The 12,753-nt window shown below is 59.3% G+C and overlaps 1 protein-coding gene across 9 annotated transcripts in view; it reads right to left on the reverse strand.

Moving 5' to 3' along the window:
* Window positions 1-1,243: 1,243 nt before the first annotated feature.
* LOC147107224 (NAD-dependent protein deacetylase sirtuin-3-like) overlaps window positions 1,244-12,753 on the reverse strand; it is a 68,894-nt gene continuing 57,384 nt past the window's right edge. For all 9 annotated transcript variants that reach the window (XM_086008433.1, XM_086008436.1, XM_086008440.1 and 6 more), the window contains one exon: window positions 1,244-7,997. In XM_086008433.1, coding sequence (XP_085864559.1) covers window positions 7,971-7,997 — 27 coding nt within the window. In that variant the 3' untranslated portion in view covers window positions 1,244-7,970. The remainder of the gene's footprint in view (window positions 7,998-12,753) is intronic.

The raw sequence follows: 12,753 nt of genomic DNA on the forward strand, positions 1-12,753 counted from the left end.
GCATCAACGGTGTGGGGTTCAAGTGATCCTTCAGCACTGCTACGCTCTCTTCGAAGGTCTGGTCCACTGGTTTAACTGGTGCTATTAGATGTTTCAAGAGCCCGTATGTTTTTGCTCCCATCGAATTTAACAAAGTTATTGCCTTGGCGTATATGGCTACGCAATATATTCCTATGCGTTCCCCATACGTGGCCCTGTCTTCTATTTCAGCATTAAAATCATTAATATTTCCTCGCTTAGGCATCTTCTTCTCTTTCCGAGAACAGCACAAGTATTTCTTTACTTATTATTAATTTTCTTCTCTTCTTGAGAACACCACCAGTGTTGCTTTACTTATTTCTTGTTTCTGAAAATTCTAATTAATTTTCTTCTCTCTTCTTGAGAACACCACAAGTATTGCTGTACTTATACTTATTTTCCCTCTCTTCTTGAGAACACACCAGCCTTTCTGAAAAATCTTATTACTTTCCTGAAATTCTTAATAATTTCCAAGATGGCGGTTTCCCGCTTCTTCCTTCTTCTTCAGCGGTTTCCCCGCGAAAAATGGCGGCTTTCCCGCGCTTCTCGCTCTCCCCGCCCACTTCAATGGCGGTTTTCCCGCGCTTGGCGGTCTTCACCCGGTCCCCCGACGCCGTCTGTCAGCCCGAGTGCGGTCCTTATCTATAATGCGATCGCTGGATCGCGAAGCGGCTGCCGGCCCTTATCTGTAGATCCGATCGCTCTCGCGGCTCTCGGCCCTTATCTGGAGATGCGATCGCTGGCTTGCAACGCCTCCCGCTCGGCTCTGGCTCCCCCGCTCGCGCGGCTCTCGGCTCTGACACTCCCGCGCCTACTCGCAGGCTCAGCGCTTCGTGGCAGCGGTTGCTGCACGGCTTCTCACATTGCCCGCGGTGCGGCTGTCACCCGACGCCGTTGGACCCGAATGCTTTGCCCTTCTCCTCCAAATACTTCTACCCCGTTTTTATTTTTTTTTAATTTGTTTTAACTACTCACAGTCTCTTCGGCCGCCTTGTTTTAGGCTGATTGGCTCGCTCAAGATGTGGTAGCAGGGTAATCTGTGCCTGTTGCTGCCGCAGCTTTGCTGTTAATCTTCCAGCTTCCAGTAAGTACTATACTTTTAGTAGACGGAGCCTCGTGTTTTCTTTTTGAAGTTCTCTGCTACAGGTTAGTCTTGCCGCAGGGTACGATCGGACTCGTCGCCACTGTAAAGTCTGTAGGTTGTGCAGTAAATAACTTCAGAGACTTTAGAAGTACAAACAAAACAGGTCTTTACTATTCAGAGGTCTGGGCGATTTCCGCCCTAGTTAACGTATCACAACCCTTATATACTGGTGTGGTCACTATCGGTATTACAGTATACATGAGCCAATAAATAGTGCCACCCTGAAGTAGTGCTCTTAAAGGCGAACGGTCACATTCTATAGTTCCCTTAAAGGTAAACGTTTACATACACAACAGCTGCGGCTTTGTGCGATGCTGCAATAAGGACAGCCTTATCAAGTGTAAGATCGTTCTCTTCGAGCAGTTGTTTTTGTGTTCCTTCCTTCGACATCCCGCACACGAACTTGTCTCTCAGTGCCTCTGTCAGATTTACCCCAAACTGACAGTATTTTGCTAGCCTATGCAGTTCAACCAGGTACTCCGCGTTGCTTTCCTCTTTTCGTTGCGTTCTCACGTAAAATTTAGATCGTTCCGCTAACATCAGCGGTGCGGGGTTAAAATGATCCTTCAGGACAGCAACAATATTAGCGAAAGACTGATCCGCCGGTTTAGCTGGTGATAGAAGATGCTTCAATAACCCGTATGTCTTCGCACCCATTGAGTTTAGTAAGGTTAGAGCTTTGTCATAATTTGCTATCTTATTGACCTTACAATATATCTCGATGCGTTCTACATACGTGGCCCAATCTTCCACATCGGAATCGAAACCGTTGATGTTACTACGCTTAGGCATCTTCACACTCTTCCTGAGAAACAACAACGAAATATTTCTTTAACTTTTTTTTTCAAAATGGCGGTTTCCCGCGCTTGTCTTCTTTCCCCGCCCACTTTCAAAATGGCGGTTTCCCGCTTCTGTCTTCTTCCCCGCCTACTGGCGGCTTCCCGCGTTTCTTCCCCTGGCGGGAGGGGTAAGCTTTTCCCTCGGGCGACGACCGCTGGCTTTCGGGGTTCGCAGCCTGCGCGTCGGCTTCAGTGCGTTCCTTGTTCCCTTTTCTCGGCAGGGCAACCGGCGCTGGGTACAACCCGTTGACGACGAACAGTTTCAGCCGCTGGGCTGGATCTCGCTCAGTCTCCCTCGCTCGGGCTCTGTCTCTCCCGCTCGCTCGGGCTCTGTCTCTCCCTCAGCGGCTTCCAATCGCGCCTCCCAGCCCTCTCGCAGTCCGGTGCTTTCCTCCCCGGCTGCGGCTGAGTTCTCCGCGATTTATTTATTTTTATATCTTCCCGCGCCTTACGATCCCGGTCGCAGCGCTTCGTGGCCTCGGTCGCTGCCCGGCCTTTTTCACTCCAATCGCGCCTCCCAGCCCTCTCGCAGTCCGGTGCTTTCCTCCCCGGCTGCGGCTGAGTTCACCGCGGTTTATTTATTTTTATATCTTCCCGCGCCTCACGATCCCGGTCGCAGCGCCTCGTGGCCTCGGTAGCTGCCCGGCCTTTTTCGCCGGTCGCGGTCTAGCTGTCTCACGACGCCGTTGCGTCTCCCAGCCCGCTTGTACCGCGGCTTCCGTGCTCCACGCTGCCCCAGTCTCAGCGCCTCTGGGCCCGACTTCTGTCCGGCTCCTTTCCCCCGACTGTGGTCGAGTTCACCGCCCTTATCCTCCGTTTATTATTATTTTTTTTTATTTTCCCTTTACTCACAGTCACCGTGGCCGACTTGCTTCTCGTGCTGATCGGCTCACTCACCACCGTGGCAGAAGGGACAATCAGTGCCTGTTGCTGATGGAAGGCTTCGTGTCTGAATTCTTCCTTCTTCCTTGCTCTGCAGACTCGAGTTTTCTCTCAGCAGAACGACGAGGGCGGGTGCCTCTTCTCGACACTCGTTAACTGCTTCGGAAGTATTGTTGCCGCAGGGTAAGATCGAACTCGTCGCCACTGTAAAGTCTGTAGGTATTATGGTGAATTAATACACAGACTACAAGAGTAACTTTAACAGGACTTTACTATTCGAAGGTCAGGGCGAATCTGCCCAATAAATCCTGACACAGCACTTATATACCGGTGTGGTCACCGTCGGTATTACAGTATACAGCAGCCAAGATAAAGTAGTGCCACACCTAAAATAGTTCTCTTAAAGGTGGACGGTTACATACAATAGTTCTCTTAAAGGTAGAACAGTTACATACACTACAGGGGGCATGAGATGATAACTGAGGGCATCATGTAACATCACTTCCCGTCCTTTGCCCTGCAGGCCAAGCTGGCGCGGAATCAAAAGGAGCAGCTTCGCACCGGAGGAGGCCGTCCTCAAGTGGAGCCTCTGATGGATCTCGAGGAGAGAGTCCACCAGATTGTGGGAGGACGTCTGAGTGGTCCTGTCACCACTGCAGCTGCCAACCCCATTGTCCACAGCGATGGTAAGTTTCTCAACTATTACAGCTGTCACCTTTCAGTTGTTTCCCCTGCCAGCATGCTTTCTCAATGCGGACCCATGTCATAGCATTGCCGCACTGTTGCATCCCTTGCTGCCAAACTGTCCTTTTGCTAAAGCCACTCTTCAACCTCCCTGCTTTCAGATGCTGCATCACCAGCTCAGGAGCCGGCCCCTCAAGCTGCCAGGGCCAGTGCCTCCGGAGGCGATGACCAGGAGGAAGCCGGACCATCCGTGCCAGCCTCAGGGGAGCCACCGCATGTGGAGACTGGGGATAGTAGTTTCCTTGAGGGCAGTGGGGGGGCTCTGATGAGGAGCCAGTTGCAGGGACCAGCGGCCTGCAGCAACGCGCGGGGGGTAGGGACGCTCAGGGGCCGTCTCCACGGAGGGCGAGGCAGGCCACCATGACTGCTGCATAGAGTGCAGAGGAGGTGCGTAGCCTTGTGGAAATGAGCGCCCAGGCCCGGCTCAGGCACATTGAGCTGATGGCTGCAGTGGGGAGGATGCCTGAGTCGATCGACACACTGGCAAAGAGTCTGGTGGACTTTGGGGCAGCAATGGAAAAGACTGTCCAGGGCTTCGGCCCAGCAATGGAAAGGTCTGTCCAGGGCTTCGGCCCAGCAATGGAAAGGACTGTCCAGGGCTTCGGCCCAGCAATGGAAAGGTCTGTCCAGGGCTTGTCCGAGGCAGTGGAAAGGACTGTCCATGACTTATCCGAAGCACTGGCACCTGCCACGCAGGTCCTCACTGCTGCCACGCAGTCACTTGCTGGCCTCGTCCACACCCAGATTGAGGCCACGCGAACACTCACTGCTGCCACCGTAGCTGCATCAGGCAGGATCACCCCAGGCCCTTGCAGCACCACAGCAGGCCATGAATCTGTGGAGCAGTCGATAGCGGCGGATGATCCGGTGCGGCACCGTCAGAGTGCCAGTGTGTCGGCCGACCATGGTGCAGGTGTCCTCTCTCTGCGTGTGAGCAGTCCTGATGCCAACTCTGGCACGTCAGCAGAGCAGCTGCCGCCACCTGCGCGGCACACTGCTAGCAGGCATGCCCAGTTGGAGCAGCCTGCTTGTGGGACCTCCAAGCCCAGAGGTCGTCCAGGCCGTCCCTCAGGGGCTTCAGCGCCTCCAGACACTCAGCAGGCGTCCCCCAGCCTTGACCCAGCCACTGGGGTACAATTACGGAGGAGCTGCAGGGAGGGAAGGGGCCGACCTCGTAAGAGGAGTCGGTCTCCATCAAGGGGTCACCAGTAGAGGGAGGTGCTAAGACGTCTCTTTTTCCGGTTTTAAGGCTGTCCACACCTGCTGTGTTTGTTTGTTATGGTTTGGTTAGTTTTGCTGGGTTGCCAGACAGTTATCTGTTAGTTTGTTAGTTATGATTTCTGTTACCATTACGTTGTCATGCTGGAAGGAAGCACTTGTTTGAAAATAAAGAAAACTTTTTATTTACAATCGAGCTGTACACTATTTACAATCATCGAGGCCTTCATAGGCTTACAGCGAACGGGAGGGCGCTGTTCGATTCACAGCCACCATTCTGTCCGAGGGGCCTAGAACCGAATCCTTATGAGCCTCTGACGAACTGCCCTTCCAGTTTCTGGAGCCCTCCCATCTTCCTCTTCCTCCTCCTCCTCCTGATCCTCCTCGCCCGCATGCTGCTCCTCCTCCTCTTCCTCCTCCTCCTCGTCCGCCTGCTCTGCTGTACCTTGAGGGTCGGCTGGCATTGGCTGGGTGCGTCGAATGGCCAGGTTGTGGAGCATGCAGCAGACAACGATGTGCGCCACATGCTCCGGCGAGTACTGTAGGGCGCCCCCCGAATGGTCTAGACAACGGAAACGCTGCTTCAGCACACCAATTGTGTGCTCCACAATGTTCCTGGTGGCCTGATGGCTGTTATTTTAATGCTCTTCTGCCGGGGTGCTGGGCAAACGGAGCGGGGTCATGAGCCATGTGCAGAGAGGATAGCCCTTGTCGCCAAGAAGCCAGCCTCGTGGGTGATCCGGGGCCTCAAAAAGGTCAGCCACTGAGCTCTGCCGCAGGACGAAGGCATCATGGCTGCTGCCAGGGAATTGTGCGTTCACCGCCATGATCATCTGCCGGTGATCACAGACCAGCTGCACATTAAGGGAGTGGAACCCCTTTCGGTTACGGAACTCCTCCGGATTCTGCAATGGTGCCCGCAAAGCCACGTGTGTACAATCAATGGCCCCCTGCACCATGGGGAAGTCCGCAATAGCCGCGAAGCCCTGTGCACGCTCCCCCTGCTTCTCCAGGGTCAGAGGGAAGGTGATGAAATCGCGCCTCCTTTTGTAGAGGGCAGCTGTAACTTGCCGGATGCAGCAATGCACCGCAAATTGAGAGATATTAGAAATGTCCCCAGCTGCTGCCTGAAACGATCCGCTGGCGTAAAAGTTGAGCACAACAGTGACTTTCACAGCCACCGACAGAGAGGTCCTGCACCGTATCCGCGGCTGCAGATCCTCAGCAAGCATGTGGCACAGCTCAGTGACAACATCCTTACCAAATCTGAGCCTTCGCAGACACTGCTCCTCCGACATGGTAAGGTAGGAGACCTGCTGCCTGAAAACCCTGGTAGCGTATGGTCGGATTTGGCAACATCCATTGGCCCTCCTCCTTCTGGCCAATCCCGGCCCTCTCTCCCTCTGTCTCTGTGCCCCTGCCAGCTGTTCAGCAAGGATAACGTGCCCCTCCAAAGCAGCTCCCATTATTCTGTCCAATGAATAAGACGCAGTCAGCTTTCTGGATCCAACTGCTCTGAACAGGGCTGAAGGTCCCAAGGCTCCTCTGGCTCAATAACAACAAGTCTTTGCCACTGAAGGTCTGCAACTCTCTCCAGCAGCGAGCAGAATGGCCAGGCCAAATGGCTGCCGGTTTTATAGTAGTGCTGTCCCCTTTAAAGAGCGCCCCCCCGAGTACGAGATGGACCTGGTAACGTTCCATCCAACTGTCACTAATAGCGCCAGGCGAAACGGAGGGGGGCGCCACTGAATTTCCGGTACGGGGCGCCAAAAAGGCGTTGCACAATGAAATGACGTCATGATCTAGCTGCGCCCGCAAGCGGGCGCAAAGACTTAGCACCAGCGCGAACAGGCTACTCAATATGGCCGGATGCGCTAGGATCACTGCGCACATCCGAAAATTGGGTAACGCCGCAAATCTCAGGCTCTTTAGGCGCTAATCGCTGGTGCAACCAACCGAATTTCTAGGCCTCAAAGTTCATCGATCTCAGCCTTGAATATACTCAACGACTGAGCCTCCACTGCCCTCTGGGGCAGAGAATTCCAAAGATTCACCACCCTCTGAGTGAAGAAATTCTTCCTCATCTCAGTCCTAAATGGCCAACCCCTTATCCTGAGACTATGACCCCTGGTTCTGGACTCTCCAGCCAGGGGGAAACAGCCTCTCAGCATCTACCCTGTCAATCCCCCTCAGCACTTGCCCCAGTGTCAGCCCTTACCCCACTAGCTGCTGCCCCTGGCCAATAATTCAGCAGAAAGTCTCCTGATTCCCAACTGCTCCTGACACAGGAACAGGAAGAGGCCATTCGGCCCCTCGAGCCCGTTCCGTCATTCAATCAGATCATGGCTGATCTGTATCTCAACTCCATCCACCCGCCTTTGCTGCATTCCGTTGGTACCCGTATCCCAGTGTGGGAAGGTCGCCACCCACAGGGTCCGTGACCCCGTATCCCAGTGTGGGAAGGTCGCCACCCACAGGGTCCGTGACCCCGTATCCCAGTGTGGGAAGGTCGCCACCCACAGGGTCCGTGACCCCGTATCCCAGTGTGGGAAGGTCGCCACCCACAGGGTCCGTGACCCCGTATCCCAGTGTGGGACGGTCGCCACCCACAGGGTCCGTGATCCCGTATCCCAGTGTGGGACGGTCGCCACCCACAGGGTCCGTGATCCCGTATCCCAGTGTGGGAAGGTCGCCACCCACAGGGTCCGTGACCCCGTATCCCAGTGTGGGAAGGTCGCCACCCACAGGGTCCGTGACCCCGTATCCCAGTGTGGGACGGTCGCCACCCACAGGGTCCGTGACCCCGTATCCCAGTGTGGGAAGGTCGCCACCCACAGGGTCCGTGACCCCGTATCCCAGGGTGGGAGGGTCGCCACCCACAGGGTCCGTGACCCCGTATCCCAGTGTGGGACGGTCGCCACCCACAGGGTCCGTGACCCTGTATCCCAGTGAGGGCCAATATCATCTACAAAACCCAAATTGTAGATGTTTTCTGAAAAGTGGTTTGGAATCTAAAACTGACTTTTGTTTTTCCAAGTTATGATTACTCACTCGTAATAAAGGCTTCAAAATTCCATCAATATTTTATTTCAAACATTTTGAAAGATAATGTAGTTCCCAGGCTGTCAGTGAGAGTTCGGACGCTTGTCCAGCTGGGGAAAGAAAGCACAGACTTTAAACACAGTCAATCAGAGTCTGCGCCCAGTGTCTGCGTCTACTGTCTGCGCCCAGTGTCTGCACCCCCTGTCTGCGCCCAGTGTCTGCGTCTACTGTCTGCGCACCCTGTCTGCACCCAGTGTCTGCATCTACTGTCTGCGCCCAGTGTCTGCGCCCAGTGTCTGCGCCCCCTGTCTGCGCCCCCTGTCTGCTCTCCCTGTCTGCGGCCCCTGTCTGCGACTACTGTCTGCGCTCCCTGTCTGCGCTCCCTGTCTGCGTTCCCTGTCTGAGCCCCCTGTCTGCGCCCCATCTGCGCCCCCTGTCTGCGCCCCCTGTCTGCGCCCCCTGTCTGCGCCCCCTGTCTGCGCCCCCCGTCTGCGCCCCCCGTCTGCGCCCCCCGTCTGCGCCCCCCGTCTGCGCCCCCCGTCTGCGCCCCCCGTCTGCGCCCAGTGTCTGCGCCCCCTGTCTGCGCCCCCTGTCTGCGCCCCCTGTCTGCGCTCCCCGTCTGCGCCCCCCGTCTGCGCCCCCCGTCTGCGCTCCCCGTCTGCGCTCCCCGTCTGCGCTCCCCGTCTGCGCCCCCCGTCTGCGCCCCCCGTCTGCGCCCCCCGTCTGCGCCCCCCGTCTGCGCTCCCCGTCTGCGCTCCCCGTCTGCGCTCCCCGTCTGCGCTCCCCGTCTGCGCCCAGTGTCTACGCCCCCTGTCTGCGCCCCCTGTCTGCGCTCCCTGTCTGCGCCCCCTGTCTGCGCCCCCTGTCTGCGCCCCCTGTCTGCGCTCCCTGTCTGCGCTCCCTGTCTGCGCCCAGTGTCTGCGCCCCCCCGTCTGCGCCCCCCGTCTGCGCCCCCCGTCTGCGCCCCCCCGTCTGCGCCCCCCCGTCTGCGCCCCCCGTCTGCGCCCCCCGTCTGCGCCCCCCGTCTGTGCCCCCTGTCTATATGCTGCGGGACTGCTGACTCTCCTCTGTTGGAAGCTGCTCCCTCACATTCCGACCGTTCTCTCTCCTGTTTCTCAGATCGCCAATAAACAGTAAAAAAGCTGATTTTACCGAAACCTCTCACTTAAATATCTCAGGAAATGTTCATAAAAAGGAACACTTTTACTTAAAATAAAACTTCTCAGTGATTCACACAGTTCAATAGCGCAGTGATGCCAGGACCAACGGGTGAGGCAGTGAGCACCACAAAGGGGCAGTACTGAGGGAGCGCCGCACTGTCGGAGGGGCAGTACTGAGGGAGCGCCGCACTGTCGGAGGGGCAGTACTGAGGGAGCGCTGCACTGTCGGAGGGGCAGTACTGAGGGAGCGCCGCACTGTCGGAGGGGCAGTACTGAGAGAGCGCCGCACTGTCGGAGGGGCAGTACTGAGGGAGCGCCGCACTGTCGGAGGGGCAGTACTGAGGGAGCGCCGCACTGTCGGAGGGGCAGTACTGAGAGAGCGCCGCACTGTCGGAGGGGCAGTACTGAGGGAGCGCCGCACTGTCAGGGGGCAGTACTGAGAGAGCGCCGCACTGTCGGAGGGGCAGTACTGAGGGAGCGCCGCACTGTTGGGGGGCAGTACTGAGGGAGTGCTGCACTGTCGGAGGGGCAGTACTGAGAGAGCGCCGCACTGTCGGGGGGCAGTACTGAGAGAGCGCCGCACTGTCGGAGGGGCAGTACTGAGGGAGCGCCGCACTGTCGGAGGGGCAGTACTGAGGGAGCGCCGCACTGTCGGAGGGGCAGTACTGAGGGAGCGCAGCACTGTCGGAGGGGCAGTACTGAGAAAGCGCCGCACTGTCGGAGGGGCAGTACTGACGGAGCGCCGCACTGTCGGAGGGGCAGTACTGAGAGAGCGCCGCACTGTCGGAGGGGCAGTACTGAGGGAGCGCCGCACTGTCGGAGGGGCAGGACTGAGGGAGCGCCGCACTGTCGGAGGGGCAGTACTGAGAGAGCGCCGCACTGTCGGAGGGGCAGTACTGAGGGAGCGCCGCACTGTCGGAGGGGCAGTACCGAGAGAGCGCCGCACTGTCGGAGGGGCAGTACTGAGGGAGCGCCGCACTGTCGGAGGGGCAGTACTGAGAGAGCGCCGCACTGTCGGAGGGGCAGTACTGAGGGAGCGCCGCACTGTCGGGGGGCAGTACTGAGAGAGCGCCGCACTGTCGGAGGGGCAGTACTGAGAGAGCGCCGCACTGTCGGAGGGGCAGTACTGAGAGAGCGCCGCACTGTCGGAGGGGCAGTACTGAGGGAGTGCTGCACTGTCGGAGGGGCAGTACTGAGGGAGCGCCGCACTGTCGGAGGGGCAGTACTGAGGGAGCGCCGCACTGTCGGAGGGGCAGTACTGAGGGAGCGCCGCACTGTCGGAGGGGCAGTACTGAGGGAGCGCCGCACTGTCGGAGGGGCAGTACTGAGGGAGCGCCGCACTGTCGGGGGGCAGTACTGAGGGAGCGCCGCACTGTCGGAGGGGCAGTACTGAGGGAGCGCCGCACTGTCGGGGGGCAGTACTGAGGGAGCGCTGCACTGTCGGAGGGCAGTACTGAGGGAGCGCCGCACTGTCGGAGGGGCAGTACTGAGGGAGCGCCGCACTGTCGGGGGGCAGTACTGAGGGAGCGCCGCACTGTTGGAGGGGCAGTACTGAGGGAGCGCTGCGCTGTAGGGGGTGCAGTACTGAGGGAGCGCCGCACTGTCGGAGGGGCAGTACTGAGGGAGCGCCGCACTGTCGGAGGGGCTGTACTGAGGGAGTGCTGCACTGTCGGCGGGGCAGTAGTGAGGGAGTGCTGCTCTGTCGGGGGGCAGTCCTGAGGGAGCGTTGCACTGTCGGAGGGGCAGTACCGAGGGAGCGCCACACTGTCGGAGGGGCAGTACCGAGGGAGCGCCGCACTGTCGGAGGGGCAGTACTGAGGGAGAGCTGCACTGTCGGAGGGGCAGTACTGAGGGAGCGCCGCACTGTCGGAGGGGCAGTACTGAGGGAGCGCCGCACTGTCGGAGGGGCAGTACAAAGGGAGCGCCGCACTGTCGGAGGGCAGCACTGTCGGAGGGGCTGTACTGAGGGAGCGCCGCACTGTCGGGGGGCAGTACTGAGGGAGCGCCGCACTGTTGGAGGGGCAGTACTGAGGGAGCGCTGCACTGTTGGAGGGGCAGTACTGAGGGAGCGCCGCACTGTCGGAGGGGCAGTACTGAGGGAGCGCTGCACTGTTGGGGGGGCAGTACTGAGGGAGCGCCGCACTGTCGGAGGGGCAGTACTGAGGAAGCGCCGCACTGTCGGAGGGGCTGTACTGAGGGAGTGCTGCACTGTCGGCGGGGCAGTACTGAGGGAGTGCTGCACTGTCGGCGGGGCAGTACTGAGGGAGTGCTGCTCTGTCGGGGGGCAGTACTGAGAGGGCGTTGCACTGTCGGAGGGGCAGTACTGAGGGAGCGCCGCACTGTCGGAGGGGCAGTACTGAGGGAGCGCCGCACTGTCGGAGGGGCAGTACTGAGGGAGCGCCGCACTGTCGGAGGGGCAGTACTGAGGGAGAGCTGCACTGTCGGAGGGGCAGTACTGAGGGAGCGCTGCACTGTCGGAGGGGCAGTACTGAGGGAGCGCCGCACTGTCGGAGGGGCAGTACTGAGGGAGCGCCGCACTGTCGGAGGGGCAGTACTGAGGGAGCGCCGCACTGTCGGAGGGGCAGTACTGAGGGAGCGCCGCACTGTCGGAGGGGCAGTACTGAGGGAGCGCCGCACTGTCGGAGGGGCAGTACTGAGGGAGCGCCGCACTGTCGGAGGGGCAGTACTGAGGGAGCCCCGCACTGTCGGGGGGCAGTACTGAGGGAGCGCTGCACTGTCGGAGGGCAGTACTGAGGGAGCGCCGCACTGTCGGAGGGGCTGTACTGAGGGAGTGCTGCACTGTCGGCGGGGCAGTAGTGAGGGAGTGCTGCTCTGTCGGGGGGTAGTCCTGAGGGAGCGTTGCACTGTCGGAGGGGCAGTACCGAGGGAGCGCCACACTGTCGGAGGGGCAGTACCGAGGGAGCGCCGCACTGTCGGAGGGGCAGTACTGAGGGAGAGCTGCACTGTCGGAGGGGCAGTACTGAGGGAGCGCCGCACTGTCGGAGGGGCAGTACTGAGGGAGCGCCGCACTGTCGGAGGGGCAGTACAAAGGGAGCGCCGCACTGTCGGAGGGCAGCACTGTCGGAGGGGCTGTACTGAGGGAGCGCCGCACTGTCGGGGGGCAGTACTGAGGGAGCGCCGCACTGTTGGAGGGGCAGTACTGAGGGAGCGCTGCACTGTTGGAGGGGCAGTACTGAGGGAGCGCCGCACTGTCGGAGGGGCAGTACTGAGGGAGCGCTGCACTGTTGGGGGGGCAGTACTGAGGGAGCGCCGCACTGTCGGAGGGGCAGTACTGAGGAAGCGCCGCACTGTCGGAGGGGCTGTACTGAGGGAGTGCTGCACTGTCGGCGGGGCAGTACTGAGGGAGTGCTGCACTGTCGGCGGGGCAGTACTGAGGGAGTGCTGCTCTGTCGGGGGGCAGTACTGAGAGGGCGTTGCACTGTCGGAGGGGCAGTACTGAGGGAGCGCCGCACTGTCGGAGGGGCAGTACTGAGGGAGCGCCGCACTGTCGGAGGGGCAGTACTGAGGGAGCGCCGCACTGTCGGAGGGGCAGTACTGAGGGAGAGCTGCACTGTCGGAGGGGCAGTACTGAGGGAGCGCTGCACTGTCGGAGGGGCAGTACTGAGGGAGCGCCGCACTGTCGGAGGGGCAGTACTGAGGGAGCGCCGCACTGTCGGAGGGGCAGTACTGAGGGAGCGCCGCACTG

Source organism: Somniosus microcephalus, chromosome 15, assembly GCF_052327205.1.
Source record: "Somniosus microcephalus isolate GS21.2 chromosome 15, FLI_Smic_1.0, whole genome shotgun sequence".
In the NCBI taxonomy this organism is placed as follows: Eukaryota; Metazoa; Chordata; class Chondrichthyes; order Squaliformes; family Somniosidae; genus Somniosus; species Somniosus microcephalus.